General features: G+C 35.1%; 1 protein-coding gene across 2 annotated transcripts in view; it reads left to right on the top strand.

Annotated features, from left to right (window-relative positions):
• The window catches only part of ST18 (ST18 C2H2C-type zinc finger transcription factor), a 169186-nt gene that overhangs the window by 90822 nt on the left and 61227 nt on the right, over positions 1–17137 (top strand). For both annotated transcript variants that reach the window (XM_085052832.1, XM_085052833.1), the window contains 3 exons: positions 3133–3239; positions 10167–10221; positions 12148–12178. In XM_085052832.1, the coding sequence (XP_084908958.1) occupies positions 3133–3239; positions 10167–10221; positions 12148–12178 (193 nt within the window). The remainder of the gene's footprint in view (positions 1–3132; positions 3240–10166; positions 10222–12147; positions 12179–17137) is intronic.

Raw genomic sequence — 17137 nt, 5'->3', positions numbered from 1 at the left:
CAACAAATAGTTGTTTGAAGGGATTTGTCACATACATCTGATGTTGAAGATCAGGACTGTGATTCACATCAGTATCCTGGTATGACTCATGGATCTCAGTAGGATGGCACTTCAGAGTCAGTACAGAATCATGTTGCACTGGAAATGGCTATAAACCAAAGAATGAATTGCAAAGGCTCCAGGTGACTTCACTAAACAATTACATTGACGAATCAACCAACTCATATATTCCATCTTTGTGGGTTTATAAAGTTGAATTGAGATGATGGTTGAAAAGGGTGAAAGTTTTCTTTATGGGCAAGCCGGCTTCACCCTCTAGAATACAAAATACTGTTCAGACACATAGACAGTTGAAGTTTAGGCAAAATTTACTGTCTGTAAATTGTTGTGAATTCTTGACTAAAAAAGAGAAGTGAGTTAATGTAAGCTATGAATAGATTGGGCCAAATGAAGATACATGTGGACCCAGGGGGAGTGACCCCACCAAAGAACCTTGATTGACAAATAAGTTAATTTGCTCTGCCTGATTTCCATCAACAATGATCTTACCATCAAAGTCACCACCAACCTAGTTAGATGTTCTCTGTGGGCTCTTGAGGCTGAAATCTTATTTTCTCCAGTTGGTATTGCAGACATTTACACTTCTTACAATACTTCAAAATTTGGCCCATGATCAATTTTATAACTCATAAAGCTTACTAAATAAATTTTGTATAAGACCTTGATACTTCTGTGAAATCAGCACCAAGCTTTTTTTGCTACCTGAACTATCAGATCCCACCATTTATATTTGAAATATAACTTCTTAGAGTGTGGACAGGGGTGACACATAGTTTATGTTACATTAAGGGTATGTCACGTCCCATGACACAGCATAATCCTACAGACCCTGTTTATAAGCATGACAGATTCATGACATTGTGTTCGACTTTTTATGAAACACTAAATCTTCAAATGTGGGTGCTCACCCACGAATCAGCTGAATGGCAGCCAGCACCCTGTTATGTGAAAGAAATCAAACCCAGCACAATTAAACTTACTAACTTCTAACAACACTAACTTCTATTGTGTTTAAGCACAGAGGAGTGCAGGTTTTGTGCTTTGACACTGTTGCATGCAGTTTTTCAGCACAATTTTAAAGCCTGACCCCCAGATCTGCCCCACTTCAAACTCCTTTTCTTAAAAGGAGGATTTTCAACATACTGTCTTATTATTTAAAGTTAAATGTGAAAAGTTTTGTTTATTTTTTCTTGTCCTTTGTGCACTTTTCCAAGTGGATCTCAGCTGTGCTGTCTTAACTCTCAGTCCCCTAGGATGAGAGAGACAGCAGATGGGGTTAGGGCAGAGGGCTGATGCTTCTGACAGCAAACGGCCTGGTTGTTGAGTGGAAGCTGTGAGCGTCAGGAAGCTCCTGTTCCCCAGAGAACCAACTAACCACTGAAGAAAGTTGAAAATGAGCCCTTTGAGAAACGCTATTAAAAGTAGTAAAAAATTGCAATTGTGCAGATGATGTGCTGCTGTGTGGTTATTCGGATGCTAATGAGCTTGACATTAGGGAACTGAAAGGGTTTACAGCTACTCCCTTATGTGATTTAGTTCTTTATTGGCACTCTTTGAGAAAATAAAGGAAAAATATATTGTTAATAAATACTTAACATGATAGAAATTTAGGAAAAAATCTGTTAAGTTTAATCTTTAGAAAGAGCTTTGCTCCGTATTGTAGTTATTCTCAGAGATCTTTTGTTTTAAGTTAGTGTGTTTTGAACAAAGAGGAAGAGGCAGGTAGAAGGCTTTGAGACTTCTTTTGTGGGTTTTTTTGGAGTTTTTTTAAATGAATGTTGAAATAGAATAACAGGAAAAAAGGCCTTTGAATATAAACAATATCTCTTTCTAGCAATATATTCATTAGAAAAACGCTTAAAAAAATCTTTTTGGTTTTGGGATGTTTTGTTTGGGGTTTTCTCCCTTTATCATCTTACATCTGTTGCCTGTTTCAGTATTTGATATAAGTGTACATATTTTATTTAAAAGTTCTTGATGGGATGAAACTAACATCCTGTCAATTGGGACATGAGCAGAAATGAGTTGGTCAATAAACTCTAGCTTTCCTGAGAATCCGTTAAGAATGATCTTTTTCAATTTCAGAAATGTGACATTCCAAATTTTGCTGAAAAAACCCATCATCAGATATCATTAAATGAATATTTAAAGTTCCAAAACTTTATTTGCAAACTTTGTAATAATTGGAATATATTCAATAAATAGATCTATTTTACTAAATATGCTGGATGATATGGACCTCTGAAATTGCAACTGATAGCAAAATTTTCGTGTTTTGGTCACTGCTGTCAGGATTGATGCCAAAGAAAAGTTTGACCTTAATAACTGTTCATTGTGAGATCCTTCCAGGTTGCAAGTGCCTATAACTTTAAATGTTAGAAGGCTTTGGGTATTCAGCACTTCTGAAAACAAGGATCTCAGTATTATACACTCAGATGTAAACTTTTGCAGCTCTACTTCCCCCGCTGTTAATGTTGATTTAGCAGAAAGTCCCTCGCAGAAAGGAATGAAAATCGAGCATGGAGAAATGTCAAAGATTTCCTTAATTTGGCTTATACTGAGAATACTGTCAGCCTGCCAAACTTTAAACTTAAATATTCAAAATCAGAAAAAAATAAAGCTGAAGGGTTTTCTTCTGTTTTCAAAATATTTCAGAATGCTTCTCATTTATTTTACATCATGTACTGAACCGTCCTACTCAGTCAAAGGGGTTCTGATGCAATTGAAACATTTTGACTAAGGATTTCTGCATACAGAAACAGTGGATTTTTGTCCACATAAGAAGAAAAACTTTTCTTAAAGCAGGTCTATTTCATAAGTTGTCAAAAAGGGCATGAACAATACAAAGAAATTACCATAAGGAAAGAAAAAACCTTATTCTTTATGCCTTTAAGAAGCATCGTTGATGCCTCTACACCCCATCTTTGTAAAACCTTTGAAGAAAATATTGCATCTGGATTATTTATCCATTTGAGTTAAAAAATGTCTTGCTTCATCTATATTTTACTTAGTATAGCTATTTTTTTGTTTTCTTTTGTTGTTTTTTGCTGTTTGTTTGTTTGTTTTTTCCAGAGAATGAATTTGAGGATTATCTGTTAAATCAAGCAAGGCAACTTGGGCTGTGTGAAGAATTTGGTCCTTTGGAATCTGCACATATTTTCACCTGGAAACACGCAAAGGTGGGATTATTTATTTGCAAAAATTAATTTGAGTCAAAATATATCTATATATTAGTACTAGAATATTATGTGTTTTCATGTGTAGTATCTCGTGCACTAGGACTACTTTTCTTGCATAACATCTCCTGTTTTAAGAAGGAAAGTCTTCAACATTTGGGTATAGCAGTATTAAACAGTTGCACAGATGAAGATTTTTGTAAATACATAGAAATCCTAGTTTTTAAGTTTGTGAATATAACTCTGGTAGCCATACATACTGTCAGTAACACAAGTATCTTGGAATCTATATGATTCCAGGAATTATAATATATTTCATAAAGCACTGCTAAATTATCATCTTTGATGGATAATTTATTAGTGATTTTTTTAATATATATATTTGTATAATTATAATTGGTTTGGGATTTTTTTAACCATACAGTTGAGTGGTCTAAAACTTTAGTGTACTTAAAAAGATCTCAAGGTGTCAAAGCTTTTTCTTTTTTTTTAAATATTGATTCTTTCTCTCTTCTAAAAAAATATATTTAATATAAAATAGCACAGGGAATAGTGACAAGACTTTGAACTACATAAAAAATAATAATCCAGGAAGAAAAGCCTCCAGAAAGTAGCCTGAGTTGAGCTATATTTCAGCATGGTATACTATATAATTTTTCCCTGAATTAAAAAAGCTAGCAGTTACCCCTTAATTTCATAAAGCTGTGACTCTGCCCTCTAAAGCCTTGGTAAAGAAGACTAATAGAAATACTTGGCACATGTTGGTTACCTAAGGGAATAATAGAACTATTTGCTGTAGTCGTTTGGCAAAAGGACATAAACATATGGCTTTGGTTTATATTCAGCACTGCCAGTTGTGCAAAGTTGCATGGATGAAGTATACAACAGCAGTGACAACTCTGAAATCAGAAGTGAGAATCAAAATAAATCATCCTCATTACAAAGCTATTCAAGCTTGATTCTGACTTAAGGCTTATTTTGTCGTTGCATATTTTCAAGTAGTGAATTCAATATAAAAAACCTGCTTCTCAAAAACATGCACACCATTCAATCAGACCATAAAATGCTAAATTGTTGATGATTTATATCTGTTATAAACATGATTTAAAGTTTGCATTTAGTAAATGTACTTATTTTCATTCCTGTGAAATTCATGGAGCTGAACCAATTATTTCCATGTCGTTCAACTTTTTCCTAGAGAAATCAGGCATAGCATTGAGCAAACTAAAGCAAAATTTTCAAAAATAAAGATGAGATGACTCCTTGGTTAAGAATAGTCAAAATTAAAAAACAAGACATATTTTTAGCAATAGTCTTTAAGAACATATTTGTAAATATTTTTGCTTTCTGGTCATCAACATATTATGAAAAAAAAATGAAGATAAAGAAACTTTAACCACATTACAAGAATGTTCCTAAAAATTGGTTTTGGATTCTGGATTATTTTTACTGTCAAAAATGAAAATAGATAACTTTTTCTAGAAGGTGTTATGTGCTCTTGGCATTTCTTTCTCTCACCATACTTCTCACCATCAGCAGGAGATTAATACTTCATATTAAAAATGTTGTCATAGACTAGGTGAAAGATTCAGTCAGTGTACATACAGACAGTCAAATAGTACTCTATACTTTTGGACAGCCTATAAAAAATATTGCTTTCAAGTTTATAAAAACATTTTTTCTCTATGATTTTATTCCCTTTTTATGTGATAGAACCTTAAATGAGGTATTGAAAAGAAACATCAAAATATGAGTATCGAAACCACGGAAAAGCTTGCTCTGAGCGTATTATTTATTGTAGGGAGAAGCACACAAAATGTCGTGTCATCTTGGGGCACAGTATAGCACAGTCCTGTTTGTTGTTCTTAAAAGTGTCTGACTTCAACTTTGAAGTTTGTGGCTTGTGTTGGAGACTTGAGAATAGATTTGTGTGCTTTAAAAATCATAGAGGTTTTTTTTCTGTCTGAGTTCACTGGGCTTATGACAGATATAGCTGACATCTCAATATTAACTGAAGTAATTCACAAATTAAAAAGAGTAAAGCTATTATTTTTCCAGACCTCTCAAAATCAGGTAAAGTTCATCCTAGTGAAATTTCCCAAATTTCTTTTTGAAAATCCAGTGTAACTTTTAGTTAGAAAATCACAATGCAATGATATAGCTTATACTCCTTAGATAAACTGCTGGTTTCTTTTCCTCTAGCTAGTTATGCAAACGGAAACAGGCTGACACTCCACCAGTGTGAAAACCACTCCAGGAAAGACATGCTTGTATGAAGATTACAATGGAAATTACAAAGTGCATAACCCTTACATGAGTTCTTTCCAGGAGATGCATTTCACTTTTACCTATGTCAGCAGCACTGTTTTCTCTAAATCATAGTTTATTTCACAGTAATGTGCTGTAAAACTATCTCACCAAGATAGTAATACCAATTTAGTTTCTGAAATTCAAATTTTAAAATGTGCAAGTAAACTGAAATTGTTGCCATTATTATAATTTTCATTATTATAATTTATTGCACATGCCCTATTTTCAGCTGTTAGTCATATTCTTGGATCCTGTTATAACATCAGTACATGCACATGTGCACAGACAGACTCCAGGCACACAAAAAGCCAAACTCAGAGCCAAATCCTGATTCTCTCACTCAGGGAAGTATTTCCAGGTGCTGCTCTCGAGTCTGTTAACTGCAGTGGGATGCAACAAACAAAAGAAGTACCATTTGGTTCCTTCAGCCAGGAACTCTGAAATAGTTTGCTCAGAAAGTATGATTGCTTCTATTCCACCAATAAATTAATCTGGAGAAACATGAATACCCTCTAGCAGCTAAATAGCAAATTATTAGAGTTTCAGCCAAGCCAAATTTGGAGTATTGTCAGTGACTCCAGTCAGTTTACTGCAATCTAGTTGTTGAATTATGCTTAAATCTCAACAAACATTGAAGGAAAAGTGGAGGAAGGATCAGAATGAAATTCACAAAGTCAGACAGAGGGCATTCATAAACCTAGGGAGATTTGTTGAAATGTGTTTGCAGAAAATAATTCAACATCAATATCTCCAGTAAATTTTGAGATCAGAGAAATGGAGTATTGTTGGAAAACACAATTTTTCCAGCAAAATTCATGCTAACCGAGCAGAACTGAGCAAGGCTTCAGTGTTCCCAGGCCTCAGTGAAATTCCGACAAGCTGCAGTGGTTGTTTGCCTGAGAATGTTTTGTGGGAAGAATGCCATGAGAAAGATTAGGAGTCAAGAGTGTTATGAGAAAAGAATAAGGGAGTTAACAAGAAGATTCCTGAGTGTGTGAGAACAGCTGCAGGTGTGTGTGTATCTATGAATAGAAACTTCTGTAACGGTATATAAGTCTCTCGTTTAGCGAAATAAAGTTGGAGCTTACTTTATATCTCATATTGAGAGTGCTGTGAGTTTTCCCTCGCGCCGCATCTCGTCAGAGTATAACTGAAGCAGCAAGCATTTATTTCTTAGCCTACTGCTTAATGATTTGGGACTGCAGAGCTGCTACACCTCTGTCCTTGTGTTTCTGACTGAGTATTGCCCACTAATTTTTTTAGAGCCCATTACCTAGCTTCAACTAATTTTGAAAAGAAAATGTTTAGATGAGTTTAAAATCCATCAAATCAGAGAATCTACCTATAAGACACAAAGATTAAGTGGACTTAATTCCACTGTTCACTTGCCATTATTTTTGTCAAGCTTGCCCTTAAAATGTATGGGACTATAACCCAAATAAAATTTTCCTGGCAAACATTTTATTATTATCCCCATAGTCCTGATGGCTAAAAAAAATTAGTAGTGAGATACTGTGCAAGGATTTTGTGTAGACATGACCATTCTGTTTACCCCTTATGGATTCTTGACTGAAGACAACATACGTAGTGGGAGGGAGGGAGACCATCCCCCAGCTTTGACAGCATGAAGCACCTTCCAGAATCCACCCAACCTTTACAGTGCACAACAGTAATTATATATGTCTCAAATTAACAACTTCATAACAATTTCCTCTAAAAATGTTGGCTAGAATTTCTCAGAATTTAATCCTTTTGTTGTTCAGTGAGTGATTTGAAAGTTTGAATAATTCTTGCTGACCATCCTTTGCTGTAATTTCACATAAAATTATCACTAGGTAGATGAAAAACAGAAGTGAGACACTATGTTCACTTTGTATCAGTATCAGGAACTACCAAACTCCAAAGATATTACATTTAAATTTCAAGCAAGAGATATTTTTTTCTCACACAGTTAAGAAATTTCAGTTGTATTCAGTTACTTTTGTATTTCAAGTTACTGCATAGGATTGTTTTGTAAGTTAAGGTGTTTTCTTATGTAAAACAGACATGATGATTATTTTGATATATGTATGCATCAGGCTATACTGTCCTATAAATTTTATGTTTGAGTTGATAAAAAGATATCTCATAGTTTGAAACTTTTACAAGGAAAGAAAATCAATTGAAAAATCACCTGCATTGATTTTATCATTGGTTTTCACTCTTTGTGCAGTTTTTAAATATTCATCACAATGCAACCTGCTGTTTAGACCAAAGTAACTGCTGCTCAGTAGAAGCAGTGGACACTTTTTGTTTCATAATTAAAAGAGCAGCACTGTGATTGGTGTGGTATTTATTATGAAATGATGACAAAGGACTACCAGTGGTTTTAATAGTTTTAGCTTACAGGAGCTGTTGTTAATTTTGTCTGTAGAGTTGCAGGTGAAATAATGCACAGTGGATAAATAGTCTATATTGGTTTAACTGAACATAATATATAGTGTGTTCTGGAGTTGTTTGTCTCAATAGACTATAGTAATCAAAAGTAATGAACCTATTATGTGCAGGACCTTGGAGAGCATAGAATGGCAGTAAAAGTGTGGCACATAAAAGGTTTATTAAAGGAAATTAAAGTCCATCATTGCCACACCTGCTCCCCTATTATAAGACTATGGCAGGTCAGTGCCTTCAATCACAACTCAACATCAGAGAACAGAGCCATGTTTCCCATTACCATTGCAGTCACATTGCAAAAACTCATTCTCCAGGTTTTAAGGATAGTAACAAGTAAAGGCTGCCACTAGCCCCACTACATAAACAGAAGCTCTCATGTTTTTCCCTTCTAATAATCAATATCAGATGTAAATTTAAACAGAGAAAAGATATCATTGTCTGTCTTTGATGTGTATTTCCATCAATTTATATTTTCATTTCAGATATCACTAAGCTGTGTTCTAGAATTACACTTCTTCAAGTCCATGAATACCCTTTTCAAATGTTTGTGTTCTCTCCTGCAAATAGGTATTTTGATTCCAATAGCTCCTTATAATGTTCAAACACATACAAAAACAAATAAACCCCAGGAAATTAGAAAATGCTTTTTATTCCCTAGAAAGGCTGACTTTAGTCTTTTTATTTCTCAGGTCAATTTTGTCATGTTCTGAAATGTTCTTTCAGACAAGACCTTCAAAACATCTCAGTTGTCTGAGTCATGTAGAGCTAAAAATAAAGCATACTCAGATCTTCAAACTCTGTAAATGGAAAAAGGCACAAGCAGGACCTCTTGCATCTTCCCTCAGCTCAGTTCAGTTCAGTTCAGCTGACCCTTAGGAAGCAAAAGTGAAATAATAGTCAAGATCTTCTGCTGACATTCGCATTTATCTTGTGGCATTTTGCAGGGAGGGATGCCAGGTGACTTCTGGTATCCACTTCTACCCATCACCCAACCCAGTTTTATAAATCAGACTCTTGTGCCTGCAAACTGATCTGCAGAAGCCCATGGGAGTTGCTTTGTCTACAGTATATTTAGTCATCACCATTTTACAAACAGGGAAACTGAGATTCAAGTCCAAGACAGATAGCAATGTTTCTTCAGAGACTGAAGAAAAATTCCACAGTTCCTAACATTTTGCCTAGACAAAAATTCCTGGTGAAAGAGCCTTCCTTACATAAATGATACTTTTAGAGAGGAGTTTGTCTCCCTGGACATGGTCAAAATTGCACTGTTGTACAATCTGCTATATGTCACTGCAGTTCTCCACACCAGAACATGAAATCTTAATCCCTTTGAATTTCAGGGGTTTGCAATAAAATCCATGGATTGAAAGCCTGCCCCTACAATTATGTGTCTGGGCCACATCCAAGACCAGAAGGTGCATATTTCCAGTTCAGGTTTAGATGTAGCCAAAAGTGTAATGAGAACAGCTGATCTTGACAGGACTCTCTTATTTCAGTTACAAAACTTATGACAAAAGCTGACTTCTGGGGGAGCCTGGGCTTTTTGATTGTTTGGGTTTGTTTGGGTTTTTTTCATGTAAAATACAAATCTGAACACTACATTCTCCCAAAAAAATTCCTATAAATTCACTGTCTCTTTAAGCAAAACTTCTTAAAGAAGTAGTTAAGTGGTGAAGTATTTCAAAGCTACGTTTGTGCAGTTAAGCATTGCCAAGCAAGAAGGTTTCACGTTTTAAGGATGAAGCTGTCAGAATTGCAGGTTCCTGAACATCTATAGAGCTATGCCTCAGTTACAACACAAATGCAGAGTTCCTGTAGGCACAGCAGCTTGCTGGGACCTTTTGTTTCTAGAGGTGGATGCTGAAAGCAGCACTCACATGGCATTACTCTTTCTAACCTTATGCCTTCAGCTAACACCTGTAGACCTCGTCATTAAACCTTACAGAGTCACTCATAACCATCACTTTATTAAACAAATCTGTATCATTAAAGGTATCTCCTAGGTATTTACTAGATATTCACAGATGGCTTTTTATCTCTTTGACAAGATTAATAAGCTATGATTATTCTTTTTTTCTATTACTGTCTAGCCTTTGGAAATGCAAAAAAAAAAAAAAAGCATCAGAGTATTTTTTTTCTCAATGGCAAAAGGTATGAATTAAAGACCTTGTGTTAATATTACAGATGGATGCAGATGGGGAAAATAAAAAGCTGCGCACACGCTCCAAAGGAAGCAAGGGTGAGTTAGCAAGCACACTCCACGACCCTGTGCCCAGAACACCATGAAATATCATAGTTCCTGTGCACAGTCCTTAATGTGCAGTAAGAGACTCTGCAGCTTCCTTAGGGCTGCTTTTTTAATCAAGGCAGGACACAGAACACTGGCATTAAGAGGCACAACATTATTAGCTATGGTATAAAGAAAAGCCAAAAAATCTACTGTATGCTATTTTCTGTGAGGTATTTTAAAAAAAATAAATAAAGGGTATACCTTTTATTATGCAAATATTAAAAAAAAAAAAAGAAAAAAATGGAAAAAGAAAAATTATTTTCCACAGTTAGTAGAGTTGACAATATTGAATGGTTGCTTTAAAAATAATATATCAAAACTTTGTCTCGGCCACCTGAATGTTTTTCTGTCTATTGCCATTAATTACCTATAAATTAGTTGTGTAAGTGGTCCAGAAGCAAATATTCTTTAATCAAAAGGTGCAGGTGTATGTGGCAGAAGAGAACCTCGTGCTTTTTTTTAAGTACTGGTGCTCATGTTTCATTTGCAAAGTTATGACATAGTTGTACTTCCAAAATATTACTCTCTTTTTGTAAGGAACAGATGGAAATGCAGTAGTGAGAGATAAACAGGCCCTTAATGATCTCAACGTCTGGAAAACATGACTGACTAGCAATACAGCCCTTTCAGGAAAATAACTTTTTATTTTAATTCATAACACTTTTCGTGACTCTTGAAAACAAGTGAAAAATGGATATACTTAAAAATAAATGTCAAAGTTTTGCCTACCCTGAGAGCATTTTTGGTTTTGACTATTTTCAGAGGCACAAAGCACCCATCCTTCACTCTGATTTTAATGAGAATTGTGCACTCTCAGGATTGTGCAAAACAGACTACTTTGATTCGTTGTCACAACTCAGTAGCTTGGATTGTTAATATTGCGCCTTCAGGTTCAAGTTGTGGTCAGAATAAAAAATTAAAGAGTGGCTTGACTTACTTCTCTACTTTCAAATGATTCAAAAGGGCAAAAAGTGGTAGACTTCACTCAGGGAAAGACAGAAAGACATTGAACTCCCACAGACTGAATGCAGACAAGGGGATAAATACAAGCAAACCTTCCAAAAAACATAATCATTGTCATAGCAAAATTTTGATGCAACCTTCAGTGAAGTTCTCTGAAATTAATATAAAATTCAGATATATTTGAAAAGTACCAGAGAAGAGAACTTGGAAAGTCACTGAATGGGGAAGTTATTCACACCTCAGCATTAGGGCATGTCTTCTGTGTTGGTCAGGACTGTGTTAAAACTGTTTGCCTGGCATTACAAACTTTAATTGTAGTTTATAGGAGTTTCAAAACCTGTCACTCAAAAGGCTAAGAACACAATTCTGAAACCTTTGGATTTTTTTCCTCCATGTTTTTATACACATGCACACACTCTTTTAGCAATTAATATATAAAGAACTTTTTCCCAGAAGTGGAAACAACGAAAGTTGCCTCTGCAATATGAGTAATCCTTAGAGACACCTGTTGGCTTTGTCAATATGTTGTATACTCTTGTGTGGGCAGGAATTTGTAAACACCAGCCTTTGCAATTCCCAAACTGGTTTCAAATTCTGAAAAATAAGACATTTTTCGTTCTATTATCAGTAAAAACAAGGGCCTTCACTTTTACTTTTATTTTTTAATTTTTATTTTCCTTATTGTTGCACTGAAAATCATACTCCAGCTTTCATGCATCCTAAAATAGCTGTGAGAATTACACGTTCTTTTAACATTTGTGACTAGTAGCTACAATCCTGTGGTTAGCATGAAATAACCACCTGTGTTTTGATAGCCACTCCTCTGTCATTACAGATAGGCAGGTGCAAGGTTGCAGAAAGCACAAGGCTGGAAGTGTAAACTAATTAATTCTTTCCTGCTTTTATTAACAGTTCAAGTGGACTCTATAGCTCAAGAGCTCAGGTAAGAACTCACGTTTATTTTTTGAGTATTATTTTCTTATTATATGGACAAATTTATACCACTGCTCTTGCTATCAAATAAAGAATTAAGTAAATGCATTTTTTAAAGCTTAGCACCAATCTGAAAAAGGGTGATTTATTCAGATTCACTTTTTAGATATACCAAAAATTAAAGCAAAATGTTAGCAATAATTATGCAAGCATAATCAAAAGTAACATGAAGCTGGTAGGATTCTGATATGTTGTCTTTATCCTCAGCCTGTGTCAGGGCACACAACAAAATAATTTCTGGTGAATCTTCAGATATTCAGTCTTCTTTTTCCTGTAATATGTATCATAGTATTTCAAAATATGAACATTCTAGGAGATATTAATATATTTTACTAGATGGCTTTTATAAAACTGGTCCATATACCACTGTAATTTCTAAATGCACTAATGGCTCATTCTTCCTTAAGTATTTTTTGAGGTCTCATAGTTTATGGAAGAAGCAGGGAGTATTTCTCAAACTTGCATGAAAAATGGCAGTACATTCAAAACCACAAGCTATACGAGGATATTTCCGACTGCAAATATTCTTGTAAAATTTCAACATTACTACTGTAATCTACCTATATGTGCACCAACTCCTAATAACTGATCCAAAAACTTAGATACAACTCTGAAAAGACTGGCAGATTATTCAGCACCAAATTTTCAAAAAAGAAAATATTTACAGGTAGTTGCATATTCCTAGAGTTATTAATCAGTATTATGACTCACTACAGCTTCAGTGTAAATGCTGAAAACACATTTGCAGAAAGATCTTTAGAGTTTTTGTAAATTTACTTATTTTCTCCACACCCACTTTTTGGCTCGTTACTGAGCTGCTTGCTTAATCACAGAAAGAATCCAAAATATGTGCTGGTGGGTTCATCCATCTAGGGAACAGAAACATCATCGTGTCATTTATTCGATCAATCAAAATGCCCCAATCTCTTGAGATAGAACATGAAACATTTACAGGAAGTTATTTGCAGTGAAGACATACAATATTTTAAGGTTTTGTTTTATAATAAAACTGAGGAAATTATAAGCTTCTTATAGCTATTCCATGAACAGAAGTGTAGGCTAACTTTTTGGATAAATTATTCATGGTGAGTCACTCATTCAGCTCTACTGTGAATCTCATTTTTCTGTATGGCTTCAGTTTCCTGAGATTTAGTGCTTCTCCTTTTTTCCTCTGTGCATTGCTAATTTATGCACCAGAAGGATGCATTAATCCGAAGAGGCAGTCATCCAAAAATGGGGATGGTCCATGTGTTCCTAAGAGAAAAATGTTTGAAAAATAGAGGATGTGCAAGTTTCTGCAACATCAGGGAAGCTGTGATTTATGTACTATCAATTGCTATAGTTTTTCCTAAGCAACTTTATTCTTCCCTGTGAAATACATGCTGTCTTAAGAACTACTGTGTAGCAGATCACTCTGTCAGAGATGTGGACTACCTCCATAAGGAAACAAGGAGGAAAAAAAGTGAGCTAAACAGCATATAAAGGCATTACCCTGTCCTTGGTATTTGTAATTTCTGCTGTGCCAAATTCCATATCTCCACAGTCAAGTGAATTAATTGGCATACAAGTCAGGTGATTAACTTTTATGAATCTATTTGTCCATGAAAAAGTAGAGGGAGAGAGGAACGGACTACTTTTCAGAAATGCATTCCAGTTAGTCATACCTATATTTTTGTGGAAAACGATTGAACATTCCTCAAGAATTACAGACTGAAATAGTCAGTTGTGTTCCCTGGATACAGATATTGGAACCACTGTCTTTTCTGACCAAGGTTCTAAATGCTGTGTTGGCTGAGAAATTTAAATCCATGCTTAATTAATTTCCCCTTTTCCCCTGGCTTATCCTATCTGACAAAGCACTTTTGCACTCCTTATTGAGTTTCTGTTACGAAGTGCCTTGGGATACTTCTACATGAAAAGCACTACATAAGCTTACATGCTCATTTTGTATTATTATTAATTTCATAACATTGATTGGTTCTAGAGCATTTGTTATCCTTTTCTTATTCCGTAACTTGTGTTTCACAAAAGTAGAGAATAAAATTAATGAAAAGCAAAACAAAGAGTTTCAATCACCAATTAGATTCAATAAAGCATAAAAATTTCGGTCTTCTAAATTTCAGACCTTGAAATATTGCTTAATAAAATTCAATGTCAAAAAATCTCTTGATTTCAAGAAAGCCAAGATTTCACTAAGAAATCTGGCTGTTGTTGTTGTTATTATCCATTGTCTCCTGAAATAGGACCATCTTTCTGCATAAAAAGTATATTTTTAGAAAAATATTATCTTAAGGGGCAAACTGCCTTTAATTTTTTTTTTGCTTAATAAAATGACTAAAAATTCTCTTGCGCTGCACTGAGTGTTCAGAAGACAGTACTTTTCTTCCAGATATTGACCAGATATACACAACTGTTTATGTGTCAAACTTGCACTGATTTCATATAACTATATGCCCTAAGGAATCCCAGCTTTCAGTGTAACATAAATAACTTCATTTACACATGAATACTATTAATATTGCTGTGTTATTAGTTCAGATTTATTAGGGTTATTTAAACTATGTCTACTGTATGTGATGAAGTGTTGAATCATAGTATGCTATACTTAATAAGTCCTTCAAAACAGAACAGTTTCACCTAGAAGTCTTAATTATTTACCTGTTAAGAATGTGAATTATTTTTTTATTTTGAATGTAGTGCTGTGGTGTTTTCATTGGTAGCTAAACTACCTTAAGAAAAGATGAGTCTTTTTATCACAATCTGAACATAGCAAACAATAATGTGTGGTAGAAATGAGTGCTGAAGCAGGGAGATCTCTGTCCCATACATTCAGGTTTGAATCTGACACCTTTTGGGCATAGAGGCTCTGCTGTATCCATCTTCTGTAAGAAGCAGAATGAAGAGGTCTTCTCTTAGACAATTTTGTCATGGACCACTGAAAGGACTAGGACCTTCAGCTGTGTTCAGGATTAGAATGGAAACCAAAGGAAAGTGAGGAATATTGGAGTGATGTATTCTCATTACTCTGTTTTATTTAACAGATGGGATACAGTACAATGAACCATCTGTAGGTTATGGAGTGGCATCTGGGTCAGACCAAGGAAGAGCAAATTGGATAGATCCAAGCACAGGATTGCAAAAGCATAGATGAGTTTGGCCAAATCTATATCTGAATACAAAAGGTACCTTTTCTGAGTTAGATACAGAGGAAACCAAGTGTTTTGGGCTTCTGTCATTGATGATTAATGAAGACTCCACAAGGCACTTGTGTTTCAACTCGTAGAGAACAGCATGGCTCTTTGGAGGAAATAGTTACACTTCCTCTAACTTTCTGCACTTCTTCAAAAGTAGGGAAAATTAATTTTTTTATCTGGAGCTCTTGTTCCAGATGTTTTGAGACATTTTTTATATTCAGAGAAGTTGAATTTTTCCGTGTGAATGTACAGAGTTATGAATATCTTGAATACTTTAGCAGAGAGAGGAGTAATAGAGCAAAGCAATCTGGATGTCTCTTTGTAAGACGTTACTGGACACTTCATCCTTTTGCTGCTGTCTGTTGATTAGGAGGGTGAGAAACCAGCAAAGCCACCCTGCAAGCAATGGAACAGAAGTATTTCAGAAAGTCCCTGTTACTAAAATGTATTCCTTAATTTTACCCTAATGTTTTAAGAGGTACATCAATATACTGTTGTACACAAGTGTATGATAACATACTGAAAAGCATTTAGCTAATTGAAGGAGTTATTCTTTACTCTACATTGCTGAATATTTTACTGCTTTCCCTTAAGAACTAGTAAATTATATATATGAGATTATATCTGAACTCTGTTTAAGACAGTAATAGAATGAAGATAGTTTGGTAGATAGAAGATAATTTGACCACTCAGGAAAAGTTCATGGCATGGTAGAAAATGACTGTGCATGCCTCGGCTGCATTTAGGAAGGAATGATTCACTGGCAACTCTTTTCCTGAAGTTCATAATGTAAACAGATTTTTAAGAAGTATTTATATGAAAAGGAAGTAGTAATATTGTAGAGGACTTGACAAGGAGGTGAAAGTGATACTTCGATGATGGAAGAAGTGAGAACATGAAGCAAAATCACACAAAAAGACTTCAAGGTGTTTCTCAGTAAGAACTGAGATTATGCTTGATTTGTGTAGCTATCACCTTCACAGTACTGTTATCCCACAGCACTGCTTAGGAATGAGACAGAGACTGAGAAAGCTGTTTGTTCCTAGCCTGCATCTGGAAAAACTGTCAGGCTTGTCCTTTGGGCTTGGCTTCTGTTTCCACAGGAGTTGGTCATAGAATGATTTTCTGGAAACTGCTATGGAAAAGCACATTTGTCATAATCCTGAATAAGCACATTTGGAACAGAAACTGAGGTGGACTCTTGCATTTCCTTGTGTCTCATCTGTCTCCCACTGGCAGAGAGTGTGGGACCCTCACAGTCCTTAATGTGCTTTGCTGAAACAAATTCTATCTCTGAATTCACACAGACTTGGTAGTAAATAATAAATGAAGATGGTCAATAGCTATAGGTACTGCCAGACATGTCTGAGCTTCACAAAAAGTCTTATTTTGCACTTGAAGATTGGATTTTGACAGCATACCCTCCCAGGTCCCCTCCCCAGTGCTCCCCACGATGGTAACTGACTGATGCAGAGCTGTGCCACCTTGGCATTTAAATATTTCTCCATGGCATATTGGATTAAGCACTTCACCTGAGACAAAGATCTGTGTCATGCTGTTTCTATTGATAACTGATCTTCAATTAAACAATGGGTATTAATCTTAAGAGTAGCTATTCCCAGGATCTGGTAACAGAATGAATTAAGAATATCTACTGCTTGCTCTTCAGCTTGAAAAAAGAATTTACTCCCTGCCCCTAGCCATCAAAGAAATTG

The sequence above is a fragment of the Lichenostomus cassidix genome, chromosome 2, assembly GCF_008360975.1.
Source record: "Lichenostomus cassidix isolate B80296 chromosome 2, HeHo_3.0, whole genome shotgun sequence".
Lineage (NCBI taxonomy): Eukaryota > Metazoa > Chordata > Aves > Passeriformes > Meliphagidae > Lichenostomus > Lichenostomus cassidix.
The sequence above is the reverse complement of the archived record's forward strand: the minus strand, read 5'-3'. Positions and strand labels throughout refer to the sequence as shown.